We start from the raw sequence: 25,851 nt of genomic DNA on the forward strand, positions 1-25,851 counted from the left end.
GGTTATGCTCCTCTGGGCAACTAAAGTGAGGCGACCTAGCTAAGCCCAATCAGATAGCTGTGTACTCTCCAGACTGGCTTAAAGAGGCAAGTCTGAATTGTGGTCAAAAATCTAAAAGGTTGCTTTTGTTTTAGTTTCCATTGAGAGGTGAAGCTCCCAAAGGTGACTTTGTGCTTCCGAGAGAGAAAGAATGGATATTTTTAAACGGGACAATTTGCTTTATCTGTAGCTTTCAAAAATAAAACCACATGCACAGACACGCATGTATTTTACTTACATGCACACGCATACACACAAACAGCTCCTGAAATGTGAACAATGAAAGATGCCAGACTAACATTCACAAAACCAGCAAAGGACAGGTAGACGAACAGATGGGGGAAGACAGAGAACTGACAACAGCCACAGAGCTGGGGTACATCTATTCATGGAGTACCACTCCATTGCCGCCCACTACCTAAGGTTGACTTGAGAATGCTCAGAACTGCTCTCCGGCGATGGCTTCGGGAAGGCGATAGACCCAAAAGGATTAGATACCAAAGGGATCCTATGAGAGGCCTGGTTCTGCCACAGGCTACGGAAGGCCCCGTCCACACCATGGATGGGACCGTCCCAGCTGTGACAATACACAGCTGTCATGGCTGTGGTCCTGATCCCAAAGTGGATAGGGCTGAAAGCTCCACGCTTGGTGCTGTCACCCTCCTTCCTTCATTTATACAGCTCAACGTCTGAGCGTGACCCACCTCCCCACCCGTTACCCAACTCTCCCTCCACTCCTGTAGGTCCCCCTGGTTAGGCAGAGCACCATTCCACGAGTGTTGCCAAATGACCAGCTTCCCTGGGATGGGAACCAGGTTCTCAGTGGAGTTTGGTTTCCTGTCAATCAACTTGGGGGATGGGTGCAGAAGATGATGAAGAAAATGAAGGAAACCACCACCAACCCAACCACCTTAGGGGAGCTCAGAGCCGTTTTACCAGGTCTGCTGTAGAACTGCTTACGTTCTAATCTACAGGCCAACGGGGTTGGCTCACACCGTCCACCATTCCGCCCAGAAAGCTCTGCTTGAACACTCTCTTTTGGGCCAGTTCCAGGGTTCACTCCGTACTGGGATCGCAAGGAGACCTTACCTGATCTCAGCTGCTTTATCCTCCCATTGCTGGCGCTGGGGTCGACGGGCAGGAAATCTTTGAACCATGTGATCTCCGGGTCTGGGTTCCCGCTGGCTGCGCACAGCATGGTGGCCGTCCGTGTACGCTCGACCACCTTCAGCTGGGGTCCCATGTCAATGTTTGGGAAGCCGGAAGGCAGCTGGTCTTCTGCGGAAGGAGAGCAAAAGAGGAGGGGCTTGGTTTAGTGCTCTTTCAAGATCGGGGTGGTAGCGGGGAGGCTTAATTCAACAGAGTACTCTAAAGAGACTGTCGGCAAGAAACCCAATCCATTTCAAAGAGCGAGTTCAAGCTATTTTCAGATATGGCCACTTCCCAATTGTTGTGGCTTTACAATTATTCGTATTACAGCCAAGCGGCTCCAAACAGCGACCGAGGCCTTGTTATGCAGAGCACTGCACACATGGAAAGACGATCCCTGAGTCAAAGACATCACAATCTGAACAGGTCACATTTTCCTGTTTTTTTTTAAGTTCTTCTTTCCCTCACTGCCCACAGAGCCTCGGAAATTGGCCAACTGCACAAGAGTGAAAGTGACTATACATGAAGTCATGTCAAATGGATAGTGGAAACTAGCCGAGAAAGGAGGGGAAAAATCTTTCAGCTGTAGTTACCTTAGGGGACACTTGTAACAACTGGAAGCAAAACTCTTTCAGACAGAGCATGATTTTTAAGGTTATTAATTTCAATTGTTGCGACTCTAGGGCAAGAGAGAGACACACCAACAGCTACGAAACAGCTCACAGTTACCCTCTTGTCCTCTAGGCCAGGGTTTCTCAATGACTGGTCCATGGACCGGCGCCGGACAGCGGCAGCCTCCTTGCCTGTCCCTCAGATTTCCCTGACACAGATTAGGAACGCAGCAAACCGGTCCCTAGTCTAGAGTACTGCTCTAGACCTTGTCTTTCCTAGGGAAAAAGATGAGTTAGCTAACTCGTAAAAACGAACATGGGACAGGCTGTCCCATAGTCTTTACTATGCTAACTCATGTTAAAACCTAGAGTGACTTGGAAAATGGATTTTCCATCCCACAAAAAACGTGGAGATTTGGGGGAGAGAATAAAAAAATCTCAAATTGGAACAAAAAAAAAAATCAACATTTTGAAATTTTCTATAAAACAAAATTCTGGACAAAATAATTTCTTTGTAGGTCAATCAAAACATTTTGTTTCAATTTTAACCATTTTTTAATATATATGATAAGTAAATTACAAAACGTCATTTCAAAACAAATGTATTGAACCTTTCCGTTCGGAAAATGTCAAAAGAGGGCTTCAGATATTTTAAAAAATATTTTTTCAAGTTCTTTTTCCCAACAAAATTTTGTTGAAAGAGATACAGTTTGGCCAAAAAAAAAAATATTTTGTTTTAGCCGAAACGTCAAATGTTTTGACTAAATTTTATCGCCCAGCTCTGGTTAAAAACTACAGACTGCCTTGCATTCCCTAGGATTTTACGTTGCGTTAGGTACCACGTGTTGGCTAACGCGAGTTAAGGACACACCATTTTTCCTAGTGATGACCCACCCCTCAGGCCTGGCAGCCTGCAAAGCGGATATAAGCAACATGGGGACAGGTTACAGAGATTCTCCTTTAACGCCAGTGTTGATGCCTTAGGAGCCCAGGGATCCTTGGGTTCAAGTCCGGTGGGGTGGATAGGGCACGGCACAAAAATTTAAGGATGGGATTTTTCCAAAACCCTCAGGGTTGGTCTAAATCTGCTTGTACTGAAGACAATGGGCGTTTTCATTGGCAGTGGCAGCAGAGATACGCCGATGCGGAATGCTTTTGAAAATCCCAGCCTACAGTGCCCAGGGCTGTGAAACATCGCAGACCATTTCAAATGCAATGAGGAGGTTGCACCCTTCTCGCACCCGGCTGTGTTCCCAGGTCACGGGCCAAGCTGTGTACCACACATACGGCTGAACCCAAGGGACAACGGGACAAAAGAGAGGAACTGGAAGCCTAAGTTTGCTGCTTCTTCCCCCACGCCTCCTCTCTTTTAAATGAGAGGCAGCCACAACTCCCAGCTCCTAATGCTGGCTCTGCAAACTGTGCATTTGGTTTGAGGTGAGTTACTTCATTTTGCTGTTCCTCAGTTTCCGCATCTGTAAAACCGGGGGCATCGCTGGGGGAGGGAGGCAAGGTTTGTACAGTGCTTGGAAGCAGCGGAGCTCTAGGCAAGCCCTAAGAAACGTAGTTATTAACAACGCTCTAATACCGCCGTGATTAATGGTATACATGCTTTGACTGTCTGAATTTTCAAAGGCAGCCTCCCTGCTCTGAGCATGTCAGGGAGCGAAGGGGGCCTGCTATCTCTATTTGCAGCTACTGACCCGCCAAGAGGACAAAGCACTAAGCAGAAGTCGGGTTAATGTACAAGCGAAGGGCTTGTTTACACGCAAGAACTGTACCACGTTTTAGCAGTATAGCTAAAGCAGTACAGATCCCCTAGTGCGGGCACTGATCTATCAGCATAAAGCTGCTTTACCGTTCCCATACAGGAAGGGGAATACGTTATATTGGTGTACTAGGCACCTTTATACCAATACAACTGCATCCACACTAGGAGCTGTACCAGTTCTAACTATCTCAGGGGAAAAAATCACATTCCTAACGGATACCGTTATGGCAGACAAGGCCTAAGGGATGGCACTGCAGTTACAGCGTGCCACAGTTTAATACACCAGCCCACGTTTACAGCATCCAATCCATCTGCGGGGCAGAATAAAGAACTTCTCTCACCCTTTAAACGTAGAGCGGAGTCTGGTTAGGGGTCTGGGAGGTTGGCCGCTGGGTTCTGTCCCTGACTCTGCTATAGATCGGTTTTGTGACCTCGGACAAGTCCCCTTCCTGTGCCCATCTGGTAAAATGGAGGTATTAATAATCTTCTTCTGGTCCCTCTCAAGATTGTTTTGCGATTTCATGTGTGTGGCATGTTTTAGGATACTTGGGTGACAGGGGCTTTTTTAGTGGCTCAGTATTATTCTGTTTCCACTCCACATGCAGGCCGGGGACTCCCTCTTGCTACATCTTTGTGCGTCACCTAGCACAAGGGGTCCCCCAACCAGGGGGAGGGATTTTGGGTGCTACCCAAATAAAAGATTAATAATAATAAAAGCAGCTGAGACATGCCATGGATTACCGGCCCTATCCCACGTGCGGCTGGGAGCCCTCCACTCCCAGCTGAGAGACACTTGCCAACTTGCAGGACTGGAGCCCCAAACCGTGTTTCAAAAGGAAGTCAAGGGAAGGTCTTCATTTGCTTTCCGCATCGGAATATAAAAAGGAACTGAAGGGAGTGAGCTAAACCAAGGGACCGTGTCCTTAGCTCACCGAGCTGTGGCTGGGTATTGCAGCGGTCTCCGAGCAGCATGCTTTCCTGCAGCTCAGAACGGCTGCACGACGCAGGCCCATCCAAGAGTGAGCTCAGGACAAAGATGCAGCCTGGGAACTGCTCTGCCTATGCCCACTTTAGCCAGGCTTTTAATGCATTCCCTTCCCTTTTTAAAGCAGGCCCTTGCAGGTTGTTAAAGTAGCCGGTGTCTGATTGGCTGAAGATGACATCATTATTGATTACCGCTCGCATTCTGTTTCCTGGTGGTGCTACTCCACCTGGCTCAAACCCGAATCTGTTCATTTCACGAACCAATTAATCCGCAGAGAGAATAGCCCTCTTGGCTGGCAGGGTGCGCGTGTGAGTGTAAGTGTGTGCGCGCGTTGGGGAAGGCCTGGTACAACTATTATTACTGAGTGTTTCTAATTAAACAAAAATGTTAATCTTGCAGCACATTGTGCAGAATTCCTCTGAGTTTAATTAAAACAACCGCGGCTAGAGGCGTGATCAGATTTGAGGATCAGATCAGCAGAGGAAGCATCTCCGAACACAGCATTTTCCACTGATTCAAGTGCTCGAATTTCCTTCCTGCCAGGAAAGTGAGACTGTTCTTCATCCCCTAATAACTGGATTCCCTGCAATAATGCAATCAGTTCAATCCCCAAAAAGACACGAACACACCCCTCTTCCCAGTCACCAGACACCAAACCACACCTGCTACAAACTGCCTGGCTTGGACTGCGAGTTCTATTTCTAAAAGTAGTCCAGGCGTCTCCGAGAACAGAAGACTCATGATGCGAGATGAAGAAACCTGGAGGACACCTCTGGGCAGATGTCTGCAGCTGACTCACGCTGGCTTTGTAGGGAAACATTTCCAGGTGTTGTGCTTGCTGTATTATTAGAGTCTCCCAAGCACCTTGTTCATACCTGCTCTTGGATTTAATGGTTTAAAAGGCACCCCCTGGGGAAAAGCTGGTGAATTACCTCATGGCCACTGGACAAAGTAGCGTGAGAAAGTGCAGGCAAAAGGAGAGGGTGCTTCAGTATTCATTTATAATAAATCCTACCAGCGGACATGCTCTGCGCTGGGGGAAAAAATGCATCAAACCGTCCGGGGCGCATGCGCTCACACGCATACAATCATACAAATAACGCCGAGGTCACGGACTAGCAAGCAAAAGCACTTGCCGACTCCGTCTCCTTGTCGCTCTGGAAGGTGGCAGCTCTGTGTTCAGATAATTAACTGTGCTGGAAATGAGGATGAGGAAGAGAGATAAAGCGGGGGTTGCTGCTGCTCTTTTCCCCGGGGTCGGCACAGTTGTTTAATCATTTAAAAGGTGCGTGCGCTATGTATTAAATGCTATGCTGAAGCAACATGAAGGAGGCATAGTCAAGCACCTGCGCGCCAGAAAATGCATAAGTGAGAGTACACTTTGCCCTTCTCTACAGACATTCGGATCTCATAGAGTTTGACATATGTTAATAAACTAAGCCTCACATCAACACCCTCCCACCCCTCCAGGCTTATCACCGCTGCAGAAGCAGGGGCAGAGAGCAGAAGCGACTTGCCCCAAATCACACCAAAAGTCTGCAGCAAAGCCAGGAAGAGAAGAACCCAAGTCTGTTGAGTCCCATTTCTGCACCTTGCTCATAAGGCCATGAGCACCCAGCGCGAGCTCTGATCCCTTGCGTATGTGGGCATGATATGCCTTTGATACGCCGATCCAATACTATTTCTCTTTGTACCTCATCCAGTGCACCAGATGCCCCAATAACAACCACGTGGGTGAAACGAGACAATCACTGCGCTCTCCAATGAGCTCACACAGAAAAATGATAAAAGGCAAAAACACCCTATCCCCTGCGGACCAACACTTTCACAGAATGATCCCTCCATGTCTGACCTCTCAGTCCTCCTCCTCAAAGAAAACGTGCCCAACACCTTCAGAAGATGAGCCTGGGAGCTTTAAATTCATAACCCTGCTAGACACCAAAAACAATGGATTGAATAAGACACTGGATTTATGGCTCATTACTACAATCTGTAACTCACTAAACCTCCTTTGTCTCACGACTGCAGAGACGTTACTTGCCCACTTCAGCTTGAATGGTCTCTTGCAATATATGTTATCTCCTTATCTGTTCCACTCTTGTACTTAGCTGTGACACTGGGTTTGTCTAGACAGCAACTAGACACCCGCGTCTGGCCCATGCTAGCTGACTTGGGCTTGCGGGGTTCGGGATGTGGGGCTGTTTCATTGCTGTGTAGACTTCTGGGTTCAGGCTGGAGCATAGGCTCTAGGATTCTGCAGGATGGGAGGGTCACTGTAATTATATAGTTGAAGACTATCTTAAGGCACAGTTGTGTGTCCAACCTTCAATTTCATATATTCTGATTTAAGAGTTTAGCTACAGAATCATAACGCTTCATTACATTGTATTCTTTTTTTTTTTTTTGGCGCTTCGTTTCCTAGGTTTTTGGTTTTTTTAAGAGAAAGAAAAAAAAAATAGGCGACCACACAATTTTATAACTGACAAGACCAGCCAGCAAAAGCCAACTGGTGCCTAGCAACGCCATTAGAAACTTGCACGCTTGTAGGCAAAGGGCACCAGTCTGATGACTTGAATCTGCTATTGCAGCACTGCAGGCTAAACATGTCTTTCTATACCTACGCAGCATTTTTAAAATCAAGAGTGGATGTTTTTCTAAAAGATATGCTTTATTTCAAACAGGAATTATTCCAGGGAAGTTCTCTGGCCTAGGTTATACCAGAGGTCAGGCTAGATGACCACAGTGGTCCCCTCTAGCCTTGGAATGTTTGAATCTATGAACTAATTTTCTTTTGACTTGGCTTAATTTTTAGGTCAAATCAAGATCTACCAAACAAGTCAATTTTGAAGAAAATCTGGTGAGAGCTTTTAAAGTTAGTGAAACAATTAAAGAAAAAAATGCACACTTCACTCTTTTTAAGTAGGCCCCTTTCGGACTCAATACTTTCAACTGTGCGTTCAAAACTGAAAAGTATTATTTATTTATTTATTTCCACTGCGTGGGCATAGACATGGGTGGGCCACGGCTCACCCAATTAATAATCAGGCTCACCTAAATCTGAGCCTGTGTGAATGCAGAAGCCAACTTCCATCAGGTTGTGGATTAGGAACCCCTAAACTGAAGAGTGGGCTCTCAGCCTATCTGTGGAATGCCATGGGTGGCAGGGAACAGAGAAGCAGCCTGCCCTGCCCGTCGCTGCCTCTGCCCAGAGCTGCAAACTTCTCCCAGTCCTGGACAAATTTTGGTGAGAGCTGGGCCCCGTCTAGGTGCCAACCTGCCTCTACTGCCCTGGCTTAATCCATGCCTGCCCGGGTGACTATGGGGATCACTCCTCTTCATTGGCAATCCCAGCACCCGGGCTCCATGCACTCAAATCCCTTCTCTGCACCCAGTTACCCCCATACAATCCTGCTTCCCAGAGATTTGCTACGATGTCCGATCTTTGGTCATTGCCCATCCACCATAAATTGGGTCCCGCCCAAATTTCCACTCCCAGCTTCACCAGTCACTGCTTTGCTGATCTCAAAAAAAGGCAGACGGGGTTTTGCTTGAGATCTCCACACACCCACACTGGGCATTACCTTTGGGTAGGGATCACGTGTAGAAAACTTCAGCACAAAAGGTGTTTAGGACAATTACGAACACCTGCAAAAAATAAGGTGTTGCAATGGAGAAAGTTTTGCAACCTTGCCTATAGCAGGTTCTGCCAGGCTTCCCTAATAGTTATAAGAGAGCTCAGATTTATATAGCCATGTTCATCTCAAAGTTTTCCAAAGTACAGCCATTTTCGGGAGGGATGGTTGTAGCCAGTACACAGTGTTGTACAAGTTGTGGGGGCAGGGGAATTTTATCCTCGGACACTTACTGGGCCAAACATCTACTTTTACAAGATCCATATGGAGGGAGTGGAAGTTTGTTGTTTCAAGTCGCATCTAAAAGCTACACACAAAAGGGTGAACTGCATGGAACTCAATGTATCAACTGCTGCAGGGAGAAGGATGAAATTGACCCAGTTGGGATTTAATCCCTTGGTTCCTAGGAGTGTGGGTTTACACTACCAAGCCAATTCCCCTCCATCTTGTAGAAGCATAAAGAAAATCCTTGAGCAGGCAGCCAGAGTAGATGCTGGAATGAATGGCTGTGAAAAGTACAGTCCAATTCCAGCTTTCAGAAGTCATGCATACCCAGTCCATGTGTGTCTGGGAGAGGACACAGCCACTCGACAGAACTGCCTCCCCCTTGATCCTGCTCTCTGGCCATCAGTTCCAACTTCTTTGTGTGTGTGCATGCATGGCGCTCTGCCCACAGCATCCTTCGCTGGAGAGCTAACATCTCTGTCCAGCTACCTTCTTCCCTTTTAACCAGCCTCTCTCTAGACCCAGCTCCTTCCTCTCTGTGGTTCAAATTCTCATAGAGTATTTCCCAGAGCCCCAGGGCTTCTGCTCTGTGGGTTTGAAAATATTTACCAGAGCTCTGCTCTGGACAGCTCCAGCTAAATTTAAGCTCTGTCCCAAAGCTAAGCCCAGATCCTTCCCCACGGCTTTTCCTTGTTTCTTCCTAATTAACTTCCTCAGCTACCCCTCTCCCTGCACCCCCACTTCCTTGAACCTCTTCTGCTCCTCCCAACACCAGCTTCTCTCTCGCTCTCCCTCAATTTCACAGTCTGTCCTCAACACAGGCATCAAGCCTGCTGCCTCCTGATGGTGAAGAGCAGTTAGACAGACAGATGCATCAGGTACAGAGCAGTCACCCACCCCAGGCTGTTGCTGGACATGATGGCATGAGGCGGTCCGAATGTGCTGTGCATTTGCCCAGCCTGCCGTAGCAAACATCTGCCCCTGCTTGCTCCGAATGTGCTGTCTGAAGAAGGGGATGGAAAAATACAATCTGCTTATGTGTGTGTGTGGGGGTGGGGGGGTGGGGGGAGGAAATCCTCCCGCGTATGTGGAGCCTAGAGAAACTCCACAGGCTGGAAGTGGGGTGCTTGTGCCAACCACCTTCCCTTCTCTGTAGGCTTCCATGGAGAATGTCAGCAGCTGGAGTCAACAACAACTGAAAAACACTTCCAAAACCTCCCCAGTTCCTCTTGCTTTCTCCACACCCAGCAGGACCAGATTTGCAGGCATAAACTCCGGCCACGTGGGGAAAAGCAGCCACTCTTTAGAATCATAGGGTTAGAAGGGACCGCAGTGGTCCTACCTAGAGTTCTCCCACGGCTCAGATCCCTTGGGAAATGGAGCAGGAAAGATAAACCAGCCAGCCTGGCTGGAGTCAGAAAGACACTGCTGGAAGTTGAATGGTACCCACTATAGGGCCTGCCCCGTGAGGAGCTGTTGAGTTCTTCTGCTTCTGACATGCCTTTGCTTCCTGCTTTTGACCAAAGGGATGCAACCTCTTATCTGCTGGGTGCAGCCTCCAAGACATCAGGAGCTTTAGGGATCTGATTCTGGGGCAGCTGATTCCCTAGTGTATAGGTAAAGGGGGCTACCTCTCACTCCTGAAGCACCAATGGGGAGGGTGCCCTCTCTTTCTGTTCCTCTGACCGCCTGCACAGGTGCTACGGGAACCCTGTAACTGCTCATACCTGTGCATGACATGAACGTGCACACATGTGTATATGAGCAAGCCTATGACAACGGAGCCGGCGCACTGCAGAATGACTGCTACCCCATTCCCGCATGGCCCGTCAAAGCCAGGCCCCGTGTTTCCACACTCAACAGCACGCTAGCGTAGCAGCTTCTGCAAGTGACAGACCGCGTATGTTCTGTGGGTGAGAAAGACAGGGGACACAACAAGGGAAGAGGAGGAGAGGACAGGTGAGGCGGGGAGGGGAGAAGGGGTGAAAGGAGAGGGAGGCGGAGGAAAGGAGAAATAGATGCCAGCATGCTATCTTTCAGTGTCTCTCTGTGATTGTAGAGGTTAATGGATTCATGTTTTGTCCTTTTAACTCTCCCAGCACTTACAAACGGGTCCGGCGCAGGGTAAAGAGAAGTCAATCTCTGCTGTCTGAAAGCCGAGGAAAGGTCAGGAGAAGAATAACTTCAACTGAGGAGGAGAGAGAGGAGTGGGGAGGGGAGAGAAATCTATAAACAACCTGCAGCCCCGTCTGCCTCCCAGGCTTCCAGCTTCTCATCTCACTTGCTCCCACTCAGATTTCATTAAGTGGGGATCCAAGCTACCCTCACACCAGCCAGCTAATACAGGCACCTAACAAGGCCCTGATGGGCGCGGAGAGGTAGAGCTTGTTGAGAGCAGCATGCCGCAGGTATTCTGGAGAGGTGCCGGTAGTAATGGGGCTCTGCGGGGCCTGGCTCCACGCGTAATGAGTCAGGCAGGCAGGAGAGGCAAGCTCCCGTTTTGTGGTCTGTCTCGCTGACTGACACTTATCGGATACCGGTATTTGAGGAGCCGCTGTCACACGGTGCATGCGAGGAGCCCTGCTGCCAAGCACAGCTCCTCATTATCTGGATGATGCAGCTCCCCTGTGGGAAACAGCACGTTCCCATTGCTGGGGCAATCCAGAGGCTTTGCTAGGACCAGGACTGCAGGACAAACGCTCTCTCTGCTGCTTCCTCTTAAACTCAAGTCGTGGAAACCTCCTCCTCAGGAACTATTACAAAGGCACCTTCCTCGGGAACCATCACAGCTCCCCAGAAATAAGTGGCAGCCTATTGAACGCAGCTCCAGAACGCTCTATGGCACCCAGAGACAGGCTCTGTCTTGTCAGAGAGCAGCCTTCCTAAGCCGTGATGCCACAGATTCTACAGGGAGCGACAACCTGCCACGTGCCGCTGATGGGAGGTTAAGTGCCACGCTGTGAGGAAATGTAGGAATGACATGGAGACTCGGAGACAGCTGCATGAAGGGTGCTGGGCAGGTGACAGAGACAAAAAGGGCTGCATGAATGGCGTCAGGCGAGCAGCACAGACACAACTGCACAAAGAGTGTCGGGTGAGCAGCATGGAGACACCTGTCCAAAGGGGGCTGGTTGTGATTGGGCCATGGATCTGTCTATTTCAAAGATAGCTGGCATTTTGACAAGAGGAGGCTACCAGCTGGACAGCAGGGGGGTGCTCCCTATCACAGGTGGAGGTGCTTTGCTATGTGACCTTTGTGTTAGGTCTTTGTTCATCACAGTAAATCAGGGACCTGCGCATAAATTCAGCTCACCAAGTCACACTAGAGAACAGGATGACTGGCTCCTTACACACCTAACTATAAAGTGCAGGAAAAAAGCTGTGTGATCTTGGGGGACTTTAATTTGAGTGACATATGCTGGAAGTCTCATGCTACCGTACTAAAACATCCTTGGACTATGTAAATACTACAGATGTCAATTTCCTAACTCAAAAAGTGTTGCATGCAACACAAGGGAATTCTATATTAGAACTTGTCTTGATAGATAAAGAGGATCTGACCACAGAACTAAACATTAACGACAGCTTAGGTAATCATGACTTGATTACATTTATAATATGCAAACAAAAAAAAGTCCAGAACAATCATAGCTGAAAACAATAAAAGCTGAAAACAATTATGAGCTGAATCAGCTTGGAAAAAGAATTTAATCAGAACATTATGCATGGTAATTGGGAATTGTTTAAGAATACTTTACTAGATGCCCCAAAAGCCATAATCGAGGAAGAAGGCTGTACTGGTTAAAAAACTTAGAGGCTTAGAGGGGAAGTGAAGGCAGCTACAAATTTAAAAAACACCACCACCCCATAATAAATGGAAGGATGAGGAAGTTGATAGCAAGTAATATAAATCAGATGTTAGGAACTGTAGAAAATTGACAAGGGAAGCAAAGGGACACAAGGAGAAATTTATGGTTAGCAGAGTTAAGGACAATAATAAGTTTTTAAAGTATATTAGGAGCAAAAAGAATCCTAACAATGGCATTGGTCCATTACTAGATGGAAATAATAAAACTATCAATAATAATGCAGAAAAGAAAGATGTGTTCAATAAATATTTCTGTTCTTTATTTGGGAAAAATACATGATGTAGTCATCATTTGATGATGAGAACACTCTTTCCATTCCACTTGTATCTCTGGAGGATGTTAAACAGCAGCTACTAAAGTTAGACATTTTAAAAATAACTTGCACCCAAGAGCTTTAAAAGAGTTGGCTGAGGAGCTCACTGGCCTGTTAATGTTGCTTTTCAATAAGTCTTGGAACTATGTGCCAATATTTAACAAGGAAAACAGAATGATCCGAGTAATTATAGGCCTGTCAGTCTGACATTGATCCCAGGCAAGATAACGGAGTAGCTGATTTGGGACTAAATTAATAAAGAATTAAAAGATGGTAATGTAATCAATGTCAATCAACATGGTTTTATGGAAAATAGATCCTGTCAAACTAAACTGATTTTTTTAATGAGATTACAAATTTGGTTGATAAAGAGAATAGTGTTGATGTAACATACTTAGACTTCTGTAAGGCATTTGACTTGGCAGCACACGACACTGATTAAAAAACTAGAACAATATACAATTAACAGGGCACACATTAAATGGATTAAAAGCTGGCTAACTAATGGGTCTCAAAATGCAATTGTAAACAGGGAATCATCATTGAGCGGTGTGTTTCTAGTCAGATCTCAGAGGGATTGCTTCTTGGCCCTACGCTATTTAGCATGATTATAAATGACCTGGAAGGAAACATAAAATCATCCCAGATAGTGTTTGCAAATGTCACAAAAACTGGGGGAGCGGCAAATAAAGAAAAGGACAGATCACTGATATAGAGCAACTTGGATTGTTTGGTAAACTGGATGCAAGCAAATTATATGGCTAAATGTAAATGTATACACCTAGGAACAAAGAATGTCGGCAAAACTTTCAGGATAGGGGACTCTATCCTGGGAAACAGTGATTCTTCAAAAGATTTGCGGGTGGTGGCGGATAATCAGCTGAATGTGAGCTCCCAGTGTGACACTGTGGCCAAAACAGGTAATGCATAAAGGGAGAATCTCAAGTATGATTGGAGAGATTATTTGACCTCTGTATTTGGCACTGGTACAGCCACTGCTGGAAAACTGTGTCCAGTTCTGGCATCCATAATTCAAGAAGGATGTTGATAAATTGGAGAGGGTTCACAGAAGAGCCAAGAAAATGATGAAAGGATTAGAAAACCTGCCTTATAGTGATAGATTCAAGGAGCTCAGTCTATTTAGCTTAACAGAGAAGATTCAGGGGTGACTTGATTAGTCTATAAATACTGTTGTAGAAAAATTTCTGGGCCTAAACTTGGTTGGATCAGGTAGGCCTATATTTTCCTTCAAGTTAAACTGAAGGAAAGGGGTTTTTTTGGAGAGAAAGGGACTTTTGAAGACAGGGTAAAGGAAAAGTACAAAAGAGGAACTACCTGTAGTCACAAGGCTATTAGTCTTTAGGGAAGCATGTAACCGCAAAGGGCAAATTGAGAATAACAGGAAAGCTTGCTAATTGTAGCCCATTTATGGCAATATGGCTCCCCGTCGGGGAATTGAACCCCAGTCTCCCGCGTGACAAGCGGGGATACTAACCACTATCTGATCACGGCTAAGCCATTTTCGCACCATGGCCGATTCCCATTTCTTGCGACCCGGGTCGCGGCGGTGATCCCGGACGAGCCCCCAAATTTTTATTGCCAGACTGGCCCATAGGATGGAGGCTGGGGGTTCATCCAATAGAAAGGTGGTATTAGTGTGACAAAGGGAAGAATTTGGCCTAAGAATCCACCCGTTGTCAAATAACTGCAAGGCCGAGCCATTTAATTGGATTGAATAAGAACAACAATTAAGGTTTTTACACCAGGTTTTGGTGGATGGGGAACCAATCAACTCGAAGGTTCTATTTCCTCTATAATCTAATATATATTGGCAACTTTGAGTGGTTCCCACTGGAATGGTTCCCAATGTTTGATTGGCCCTAATACACAAAGTAGAGGTTCCTCTGGGGGTAGTTTTTATGTACCAGGCAAAGGTGGGGGGTATGCCTTTAGCAGATGCCTGAATCAGGTACGTTTTCTTTTCCAGAGTCCAAGTATCATTGTCAGGGATGCCAAAAAGAGGGAACCCATGCCCTGCATGTTTTGGACTGTGGGCACAAATCCAGCAGGCCGACAGATGTCTGGTATTTGCGATGTTGCATGATTTGGCCTGTAAAGTGGGTGCCTCTATCGCTGTTAATTGAGACAGGCAGGCCAAACCAGGGAATAAAGTCCTTTAACAATCTTTTTGCTACGGTGAGAGAATCAGCCTTTACCCAAGGGTAGGCCTCTATTCACCCGGAATACATACAAACACAAACAAGAACATATTCATGAGAACAACACTTAGGCATATTGATAAAATTAATCTGGATATTTACAAAAGGTCCCCAAGGGGCCGGATGCCCAGCAGGCTTGGTTCGTACCGGTTTGCCACTACTGTGGCTTAGGCAGATAGGACAAGAATTACAGTACTGCTGTGCCAATATAGAAAAATTTGGGGCATACCAATGTTGCAGTACTGATGCAATCATCCTCCCTTTGCTCACGTGTGCCACTCCATGGGCCACGCGGGCAAGGTAGGGGAGTAAGGCCTGGGGCGCCACCAAGCGGCCAATAGGGGAGCGCCACAAGGAATCCGGATGTAAGGAACAACCATCCCGCCTCCATCGGGCTTTTCCAGTCTCAGGGGCCGAATTCTGCATGAGAGCTAAATCCTGATGGGTAGCAGCTATGGAGGGGGATTGTGAAACCGACTGTGATACAAAAACAGACTCAATTGGAGCCGGAGACCCGGAAAGGGCCACATGCTTGGCAGCAGCAGCATCTGCCAAGGCATTTCCTTTGGTAACATCATCATAGAGCTTTTGGTGAGCAACACATTTCACAACTGCAATGGCAGAAGGAAGCGGAAGAGCAGAAAGAAGAGCGTTCACATCAGCCCCGTTACAAATTTTCCCCCCTTTTGAGGTGAGAAACCCGCGATGTTTCCAAAGCTGCCCATAATCATGGACTACCCCGAATGCGTAGCGGGAATCTGTGTAAATAGTAACAGATTTTCCCGTTGCCGGGGTACAGGCTCGGGTAAGGGCAACTAGCTCAGCGACCTGAGCTGAGCGGGCGTCCGGAAGAGAGTAGGCCTCAACACGCTTATGTTGAGAACAAACAGCATAACCAGCAACAAGTGAGCCCGCGGAATTTCTAAGGCAGGACCCATCAACATAAAGCAATAGGTCAGGGTTATGGAGCGGGGTATCCTTTAAATCACTTCGGGGGGTGGAGAGCTCCGCTGTTACAGTGAGACAATTGTGAGGTTCCCCATCAGATGCGATGGGGAGCAGGGAGGCGGGGTTGAGAACAGAACAACGAGTAAGAGTTACATTAGAAGCATTAATTAATAACATTTCATATTTGGTGAGCCTAGAGTTAGAACGATGTTGGGTGCTTCCTTTTAAAAGCAGGGCTGTTACTGCATGTGGAACAGCAACGCACAAAGGGGATCTCAGGACAAGAGTAGCAGAGGTTTCTACTAGGGCTGCAGCCACCGCCCTAAGGCAAGGAGGAAGTCCAATTGCTACTGGGTCCAAGGATACAAGTGAAGCAATGACGTTACCGGTCTCCTCGCTGTCCTAACAGTTATGGGGAAACGGGGCTTGCGGTGGAGCAGCGGGCTAAACAGGTTGATTAAAACGATTGGGGCATTCGTTTTTCCAGTGTCCTTCTCGCTTACAATAGCGCCATGCTGTTTCGCTTATATTCTGGAAAGGAGGTCGGGTGGGGCCTTGATTAAATTTCCCTCCCCTTCCCTGCCGCTTATTACCATTATAGTTTCCTTGCATATTGTGAATCTGGAGGGCCATTAACTTGGCCTCGGTATCATCCTTCTTTTTCTCTAATTGGCGGTAATAATGTTGGGCTACTGCTAAAATCTCGGACAGGGTCTTTCCCTCTCAGTCTACCGTATTTACTTTCAGATGGTCTCCTAGTTTTGGGAGGAGTCCTTGAACAAAGGCAGATACCATCGCTGACTCAGTGTCCTTTACAGCATTTTTTTATACCAGAATGCCTTTCAAACACTTCTTTGATACGCTGCATATAATCAGCAGGATTTTCTCCTTTATTCTGTCTACAGACATTAATTTTTGTCCAGTCCGCTTTGGGAGGGTATACAGTGAGGACTGCGTTTACCAAATTTGTACGATGCGTATTTAAATCGGCTGGACTAAGATTCATGCCATCTTCAGTGTCAGGAGGCCAACCAGCCTCATGAAAAAGATGGTCTAGTGTCTCTCTGGGTAATAAAGACATTGCTCTCAGGAGTTGGTTTATGTCAGCCCAGGTGGGATTATAACACTGGATAACCATCTTTAGTTGCTCCTGAAATTTAACGGGGTCTTCTCTTATTTTGGGAAATTTTTTGACCAGGTTGTATAAATCTGAAGGAGCCCACGGTGCATGTACAGTCACCGTAGTCCCCTCGCCTCTGCGGCCTATCCCAGGGAGTTGACGAAGGAGTTGAAAACTCTCCTCTGGGGTCTTTTTTTAAAACTTCCTGTATCCTTTTAAGGGCTCCTTGATATCTAGTGTGTTTTGCTGGTGGCAACTCTTTATATTCCCTATATTCGGGGGACTTAACGAGTTCCTTCATAATTGCAAAATGATCAGACAACCGTCGGAACGGATCATCTCGAGTCTGAATCTGAACATTCATCTAATTCTGTTAATAACCCCTCCGCCCGTCTAGTCCAGTCCTCAATGGGGTCTAACCGGGCCTCTGAGGAACCTGTAGTCAAGGAAGAGGATGGCGAGGGTGTAGATGTAGATGTTGACCCGCGGAGTGGCGAGATCTGGGTTGAGGCTGTCACAGCCGGAACCGTGGGAGAGACCGGGGGTCTGGAATCTTGGGCAGCAGGTCCCGCTGAATATTCTGGGAGCTGTACCCCAAGGTGGTCAATTTCCCCTACGCCTCTCTCAGGGAAGGCCACTGTCGGCTTTCTACAAAAAAATCTATGAGATCCATGGATGGGGCAGAAGGGGGAAGCCCTGCGGGGTAATTGAGACATAGCAGGATAGAGGGGGGCCTGTTGGCCTGTGGCCTATTAACAATTTTTCTTTTGTCTCCTTTAATTGGGTTTTGAGCTTTTCTTGGGAGTCCCTAGGAGCCCTCACCTGCGATTCATGGCGCCGTTTTTCGGTTTCCCCATACCAATCGAAATAGGCATCAAACTGACCTTGACCTACTTTATTATTCACTGGTGCACCCCTGAGGTGCACAATCCTATCCAGGTCAAAGTGCCCCTCTAGGAGAAACTGTTTTTCTGGGTCGTCCCGGGTATACCAACTCCATTTATCTAGGAACTTACAAGTAAAGGGTTGCGACCCGGATTCGATTCCCGGGCGGCGGTGGTGAGAGCGCCAAATCCTAACCACTAGACCACCAGGGAGTAAATATCCTAATTTGATAACTGTGACTATTGTTTAACAATGTATAAATATGTATACAATTTAAATGCTGACAACTAAAGTAGCTCTTGCACATGCATCAAGATAAATCACAATCGTAGATAAAAAACAATGTTGATAAGAAAGTGTGTATTACTAATTGTGGTTTTGTCCTATATCAGCTCCTGTATTTTATCTGTCGGGTGGGTGTTTGGCTGCCTTGGCTGACTCCCCCATGCATGCATGTTTGATTGATCAATAAAGGAGCCTCAGGCTGTCTGATCCAAAATCAACCGTGTGGTCAATTTTCCACGACAGTACCTACATGAGGAACAAATATTTGATAATGGGCTCTTCAGTATAGCAGAGAAAGGTATAAAACAATCCAACAGCAGGAAGTTGAAGCTAGACAAATTCAGACAGGAAATAAGACGTACACTTTTAACAGTGAAGGTCATTAACATCTGGAACAATTTACCAAGGGTCTTAGTGGATTTTCCCCTCACTGGCAATTTTTACATCATTTTTTCTAAAAGATCTGTTCTAGAAATTATACAGGAGATCAGACTAGATCAGAGGTTCTCAAAGTGGGGTGTGTGGAATTTATTCGGGGGGGGGAGGAGGGGAGGAAGACAAGCAGGAGGGCGTGAGAAACTTTAGGAGGAAAAAACCCCAACCTTACTGCACACAGGATTGTGCACAGCAATACAAATTTGGCCACTTTTGGCGGGGCACTTTCTGTGCCCCCTGACACTGGAGGAGCTTGTTCTCCCCTGGTGGCCAGAAGAGTCGTCTCTCTGTCTGCGGTCCCGGGGCCAGAGGAGCTGGCTCTCTCTGCCCCGGCCCCAGAGGAGTTCTGTACCCCTGGTGAGTGAGTGTGTGTCCCTGCTTGCCCTCCCTTGCTCTGACCGTGCACGTTTTACTCACAGCAATGAGTAATTAGCCAAGCTGATTCCTCCAGACATATCAGGCCCTCAGATGGAGTTGTGCATTTGTCTCTAGATGGCGCTGGGCATTTTGACGGATTTCTGCGAAGCTTTCCTAGCATTATGCAAAGTCGTTGCCATCTGAACGCGAATCCGTTTGCTACAACGCATTGTGCACGTTTAATTGTAAGCAGGGACCACAATCGCAGTGTTGCTTTCGCTCTTATTACAACAGATCGTTGGCTCATTCGTGCAACAGGAAAAAAACCCAACTCAAGTGAAAAAACAAAGACGTCGAAATGGATTCGAGTGAAGCACCGCCACTGCATCTATCGGTATATGTGCTTGTGTGGTGGGAGGGGCGAGAGTGTAAATTACTACAGACACAAAGAAGTGGGGGCATGATCCAAGAAGTTTGAGAACCACTGGACTAGATGATCACAATGGTCCCTTCTAGCTTAGGCATCTATGAATTAGGAACTTGCTCATGGACCATTCAGCAAAAGGGCTTTAAAAGCTACCGGGAGGAATACTTTGCAATTGACAGAGATCCATACAGCCTTATGGGTTGGGAACTCATATGCCATGCTGTGCCATGAGGCTGGCTGGGAACTCCTAAACCTATCACTAAAGATGCAGAAACAGCTGCACAACCAGTGCTCCTATCAGAAGTACCCCTCTACCCCGATATAACACAAATTTGGATATAACGTGGTAAAGCAGTGCTCCGGAAGGATGGGGCGGCGGGGCTGCGCACTCCAGTGGATCAAAGCCAGTTCAATATAAAGTGGTTTCACCTATAACACAGTAAGATTTTTTGGCTCCCAAGGACAGCGTTATATCGAGGTAGAGGTGTACCCATACATCCAACACATTCCTACAGCATTTCCTCTTGGGAGCTCCCCACCCAGACAGTGCTCCCACACCATTCCCTACAGCAACACCTGCTGGGAACGCCCTCCCGGCCAGTGTATACACCATTCCCTATAGGGCCTTCCCGTCAGGATGATTTACAAGCCTTTCTTGTCTGAACCAAGAATCTCATGCATCTCATCCCCAAAAGTGGGTTCGTTCCCGTTAGCAGGTTGGCTTTGTTCCGTGTTGTAGTGGTTTTAGATTTCTGGGACTAATAAATAACCACCCAGAAGGCAGGAAACATCTGGAGGCATCAAAAGCAAGAGAATAACGACAGCGGGCCCTGCATCTCCCCCCGGCAGTCCCCAACACACACACTGTGCTCACAGAGAACGTTTCAAACGGATGAAACGTAACGAGAGTCCGTAGACATACCCCTGACAGTGGGCACTGGTACGAGAGAATGAAAGGGAGACAGGGTCTTGAGGGAGAATGTGGCGTAAGCTGGGGGTTCTCAACCTTTTTCTTTCTGAGACCAAACCCCGCCCGGCCCCCACCAACATGCTATAGAAACTCCACAGCCCACCTGTGCTGATTTCAGAGGAGAAAGATGGAGCCTTCCTGAGCTGCCCGTAAACGTCCCGAGAAGGGAGTTTCCATGGGACAGGAGAGAGCAGGGCCGAGACAGAAAGGCCACCTGAAGCATTTGAGGGAGGGGGGAGTGAGCAAGAGCGAGGATGTCCCAACACTGCCCTATCTACGCAGAGATAGCTGGGCACAGCTCCCTGCACCATGCTCCCACCACGGGGAGGTAATGGAGGAGAAACGCTGCCACGGGTGCTGAGGCACGTAGTCATGAAGTGGTGAGCTTGTCCCACCCAGCTGCAAACAGAGCCACTCCCAGCGAGTTGCCCTTCATATAATACCCCGGGCAGGTGAGGTGCACTCCCGGGGCTGCTGACCAGAATCAGGGATGCTTAGGGAGCAGGCAAAGGTGGGTATTTGTGGCTCAGACCCACTGCTCGTATGGAAACCTCATAAGAGCATAAGAACGGCCAGACTGGGTCATACCAATGGTCCATCTAGCCCAGTATCCTGTCTTCCCACAGTGGCCAATGCCAGGTGCCCCAGAGGGAATGAACAGACCAGGGAATCATCCAGTGATCCATCCCCTGTTGCCCATTCCCAGCTTCTGGCAAACAGAGGCTAGGGACACCATCGCTGCCCATCCTGGCTAATAGCCACTGATGGACCTATCCTCCAGGAATTTATCTAGTTCTTTTTTGAACCCTGTTATAGTCCTGGCCTTCACAGCATCCTCTGGCAAGGAGTTCCACAGGTTGACTGTGCATGGTGTGGAAAAAAAAATACTTCTTTTTGTTTGTTTTAAACCTGCTGCCTATTAATTTCATTTGGTGGCTCTAGTTCCTGTGTTATGAGAAGGAGCAAACAACACGTCCTTATTTACTTTCTCCACACCAGTCATGATTTTATAGACCTCCATCATATCCCCCCCCTTAGTCGTCTCTTTTCCAAGCTGAGAAGTCCCAATCTTATTAATGTCTCCTCATAGGTCAGCCGTTCCATACCCTTAATCATTTCTGTTGCCCTTTTCTGAACCTTTTCCATCTCCAATATCTCTTTTTTGAGATAGGGTGACCACATCTGCACGCAGTATTCAAGATGTGGGCGTACCATGGATTTATACAGAGGCAAGATGATATTTTCTGTCTTAATGCAGAACTGATGGGGAAGAAGAGGGGGCAGGAAGGGGGAGCTGCCGTAGCCAGACCTCATCACCCAGAGAGCGGGTATCCTTCACCCTGCCGGCACCCTGCACCGACAGGCCGGAGTGCTCTTTACCTCGGAGAACGGTGAGCTTAGCATGGACGGTGATCTCTCCGTGAGCATTCTGGGCGACGCACTCGTAGACGTTCTCGTCCCTGGGAGTCCGGAGGGGTTGGATCCTCAGGACAGCACCTGCGCTCTCGTCAAATTCAATGGTCTGAGACAGAAAGGAAGACAGAGGGATTGAGTACAAGGCCCGGGTCCTGGGCAGGCTCAGTCTTGCCCACACAGGGGGCAGCGGCACACATGGGTCCGGCTACAGCAACTCCCCCTTCCTGCCCTTTCTTCTCCCCCATCAGTTCTGCATTTTCCCCTCAGGACCTGCCTCAGTGCTGACGGAAGACAATGACAGTCTTTGCACTTGCTTCTACAGGCTCTGCATCAAGACCTGTGATCCCAGGACTGAATCGCACCTGACCCCCCCTCCCCACCCCTTCCCGTTTCATTCAACGAAAGCCCCCCTGCTCAGCCGAAAGACCCGGAACACCAGTGAAACAGGAGTATGGGGAAGTGGAGACGGGGGCCGTAAAAACAAAATGAAAAATTTGAGCCCCCTCTTTACCCCATCTGCCCGAAGAGCAGACGACAGAATGTCCCTCCCAATCCACAGCCGACTGGCAGGGTAGCGGTCCCGCTAGCAGGGTCAAGGCTAAGGGTGTCAAAATATGACTACTGCCCTCTCCTGGCCTCGCCATACCCTCCTATTTAGATATTACAAATAAATTGGGTCTGGCCAGGTATGCCAGTAACGCTCACCCTGGGCTGTGGGAAACCTTAAAAAAACCCCAAAATAGGCGGGGATAGGGGAGGTGTATTTAAAGAGCTGGCTGAGCTGGAGAAACGTCAGATTAAAAGGGCCAGTCCAGCTTGTGTTTCTGGGTGGAGAGATGCAACAGCTTTATAAGACACTTAAAAAGAAGCAACAAATTTGCCCAGTCTCCTCTCATTTTGCAAAAATCACACGGCTTTAGCCTCCCAGCGGTTAAAGGCCGAGGACTCACAACTCCCCCCCGCCCCCTCACACACTTTTATTGACGTCTTAGGGCATTCATGTAACAAAGTTGTTTTATGTCTGCTTTGCTCTTTTATACTTACACACACACACAATAATGTCGACACGTCAATCAGCGATGTGACGACGACAGCATGTGTCGATGTACCTGAGCTAACTAGCTCCAGTAACAACAGCAGTGGAGCAGCAGCAGCATGGACTAGTTGCTCAAATACATACCGAGAGTCCCAGGTGGGCTTGTAAAGACCATGCTGCCACAGCTAGATCAAAGCTAGCTCAGGGATGTCTATACCTGCTGCAGTCACACCTCTGACTGCAGCCGCGTGGACACACGTAGTTCCAGGCTGTCTCTTACCTCAAATCTCTGCGAGTTCACTTTCTTCCCCTTCTTGTTCCAGGTGACCCGGGGCTTGGGATCCCCAGTTGCTTGGCATACAAAAGAAGCCACGCCTCCTGACACGCCAATTTGGTCCACTGGTTTTTTAATGAACTCAGGGGGACCTTTAAAAAACAAAACAGAAACAACAGTAGACAAGCCCTTATAAGTAGCAGTCGTAGTTAAGAAAAACCCACTGTTGTTTATACTATTACGGCTATCTTCCTCCAAGCATCCCAAACCAAATGAAGCCTCCCAATACCGCTGGCAGGGGAGTTTCATCAGCCCTGTTTTATATAGGGGGGAACCGAAGCACAAAAGAGATTAAGACCCCCATCCTGCAATCACATACTTGTGCTTATGCAGAGTTTTGTTGACTTCAAAGGGAGTCCGCACAGATGCAAGAGTCCAGCCATGCAGATCCAATGATGGGATCGGGGCGAAAGTCACTAGCAGAGCTGGGGAGTTACCATGGAGCCTGTCAAACACTAGTGTCCAAGGAGACACCTTCCTTGGTGCTGCCCGGCCCCTCAGTTCCCAAAGGGGGCACCTGTTTCTTTGTTCCATGGCTGCATTACTCTCTTTCTGGTGACTTAGAAGACAGAACTCAAATGTCCCGTGAAACTTAACACCAACCCGTTGGCGTATCTCTATATACAATGCTATAACAGGGGGCACACAGAGCCCCTGGAATAGGGGGAGCACCTAGGAGGCATGGGGGAATAGGGTGCACCCAGAGCCTCTGGCATAGGGGGAGAACGGAGGACACTGGCATGGGAGAGGGGGCACACAGAGGTGAATAAAGAGAACCTAGGTGGGCATGGGGGAAAAGAGGGGGCAATAGGGGTTCACCCAGATCCCTTGGGCATGGGGGACACTACTATGGAGGGAATGGGGGGCACACAGAGCCCTTGCCATAGAGACAATGTAGGACAATGGTATGGGGAGGGAGGAGGACATGGCACGTGGCAGGAGGAATGGTGTGTTGGGGTGGGGGGACACAGAGCCCCTGGCATCCGGGAGAGGGTGGGGGTGAGGTGCAGGGAGTCCCTGAAAAAAAGAGAACAGGAGTACTTGTGGCATCTTAGAGACTAACAAATTTATTAGAGCATAAGCTTTTGTGGGCTACAACCCACTTCTTCGGATGCATATAGAGTAATTTGTTAGTCTCTAAGGTGCCACAAGTACTCCTGTTCTTTTTGAGGATACAGACTAACACGGCTGCTACCCTGAAACCTGAAAAAAGAGAGATATGGGAGGGTGGAGGGATGCAAGGAGCTCCTGGTGTGTGCAACATGTTTAGCCTACCGAAGCTAGGAAGTGTGTGACCCATTTTTGTGTCTGTGCGCGTGTGTTTTTACACACACACACACACACACACACACACACGTATCGCCGCACGTTGGAAAAGTGATCTGACAATGTAGAGCAACAAACCAAATTCATCACCACTTGAAAGAATCAAATTGTCAAAACTGAGTGCACAGCCAGAGTTTGCGGACTGCTCCTGCAGCTTCCCCCCCCCCCCCCAAGAGACTCTGCAGGCTTTTAAACCCAAAACCAGGGGATCTGCGCAGCTCAGAGAGAAATCCAAAAGCCCCTCAAACGCCTCTCACACCCAGCTGCTCAGAGATGCAGGGATCCCTGAACGGGGGGCGGGGGGACGGGACACACACCACACTCACAGCTGCGGGCTGGGTTTTATCCAGCAGGGCCCTGACACTCCAACCTTCAGCAACTCCTTCCCTGGCCAGTGACTCCCCTCGGAGCCTGACAGCCTTCAAGAGCACCTCTGGAGGAAGAGGGAGAGGGCAAGACAGGGCAAACGTTACAAGCAAGGAAAGAGTCAAGGGGCTTCTGGCGGGAGGAGGGCTAGACAAGGAGGAGTCTATCTAGAACAGTGGTTCTCAACCTATTAATCATTGTGGACTGCAGTGTTATCTGGGCCGCAGGTTGAAAACCACAGCATCCCTCTCCCCCCCCTCCCCCCCCCCCCCCCCCCACACACACCGCTATGCCCAGCCCAATCCCGGATCCTGCTGCAGGGGGCCGGGCAGCAGCCCTGGCCCTGGACCCCACTGCCCTTTAGCACATAGCAGGGCTGCACATTGAGAGCCACTGATCTAGAATCTCCCAAAGAGGCCTTCCTTCCATGTCCGTTCCAGCTCTAACCTGCTCTCCCAGCACAGTTTCCTCTAGTCTAGTTAGTTTAAAATTGCCTGAAATATTTAAATCACAAGGCCACAGCTGTGTTCAAATAAAATCACTCAGATCATAAAGTTGCCGTCTGTTATTCTTGTGGAAGTAGACCACACGACTGTGAAATGTGCATATTTATATGTACATATTCAGGGTCTATAAAGCAAGATGCAGACAGCCTACAAAATATATTATAAAATATATATATATAAAATAAAAAAAGAGAGAGAGCTTCAGAAGAGGGTGAATGGGAGCCCAGGAAAAGTCCCCAGTGAATTGCAGTGATCCAATGTGAAGAGGAAGTGCCCTCTTCTCCTTCCCAGCTCCAGCTCCTTGCTGGGCAACTGGTATATAAATAAAAGTGTGTGTGATGGAATCAAGTGTTTGTTTCCATGCTGGAGGTAAATACAATTTGTTGGAGCTGTTTATGTCCTGCTGAATGCTGTGTGCACAAGCATTAGATTTATAAATATCTAAATCTATATTTAGAGAGGTCACAGAGTTGCTTTTGCACTGTTACAGCTCAAGGTTGTCAGAAAGTCCTGTTGGAAACGCCTGCATTCAAGAATTTGTCATTTGCTTGTAAAAATCTGCTCTGGGCTAAAACTTAAATGCACAATCTCTGCCCAAGGCCTTATCTCTCCCCCGTCCCCCCTGCC

The 25,851-nt window shown here is 47.9% G+C and overlaps 1 protein-coding gene across 12 annotated transcripts in view; it reads right to left on the bottom strand.

The window, feature by feature from the left end:
* PTPRS (protein tyrosine phosphatase receptor type S) overlaps positions 1 to 25,851 on the bottom strand; it is a 253,032-nt gene that overhangs the window by 90,987 nt on the left and 136,194 nt on the right. For 10 of the 12 annotated variants that reach the window (XM_065578674.1, XM_065578677.1, XM_065578675.1 and 7 more), the window contains 3 exons: positions 22,973 to 23,118; positions 21,621 to 21,762; positions 1,129 to 1,317 (listed from right to left, as the gene is read on the bottom strand). In XM_065578674.1, the coding sequence (XP_065434746.1) occupies positions 1,129 to 1,317; positions 21,621 to 21,762; positions 22,973 to 23,118 (477 nt within the window). The remainder of the gene's footprint in view (positions 1 to 1,128; positions 1,318 to 21,620; positions 21,763 to 22,972; positions 23,119 to 25,851) is intronic. The other 2 variants (XM_065578681.1, XM_065578680.1) reach the window with 1 other exon arrangement.

The sequence above is a fragment of the Chrysemys picta genome, chromosome 25 (genome assembly GCF_011386835.1).
Source record: "Chrysemys picta bellii isolate R12L10 chromosome 25, ASM1138683v2, whole genome shotgun sequence".
NCBI lineage: Eukaryota > Metazoa > Chordata > Testudines > Emydidae > Chrysemys > Chrysemys picta.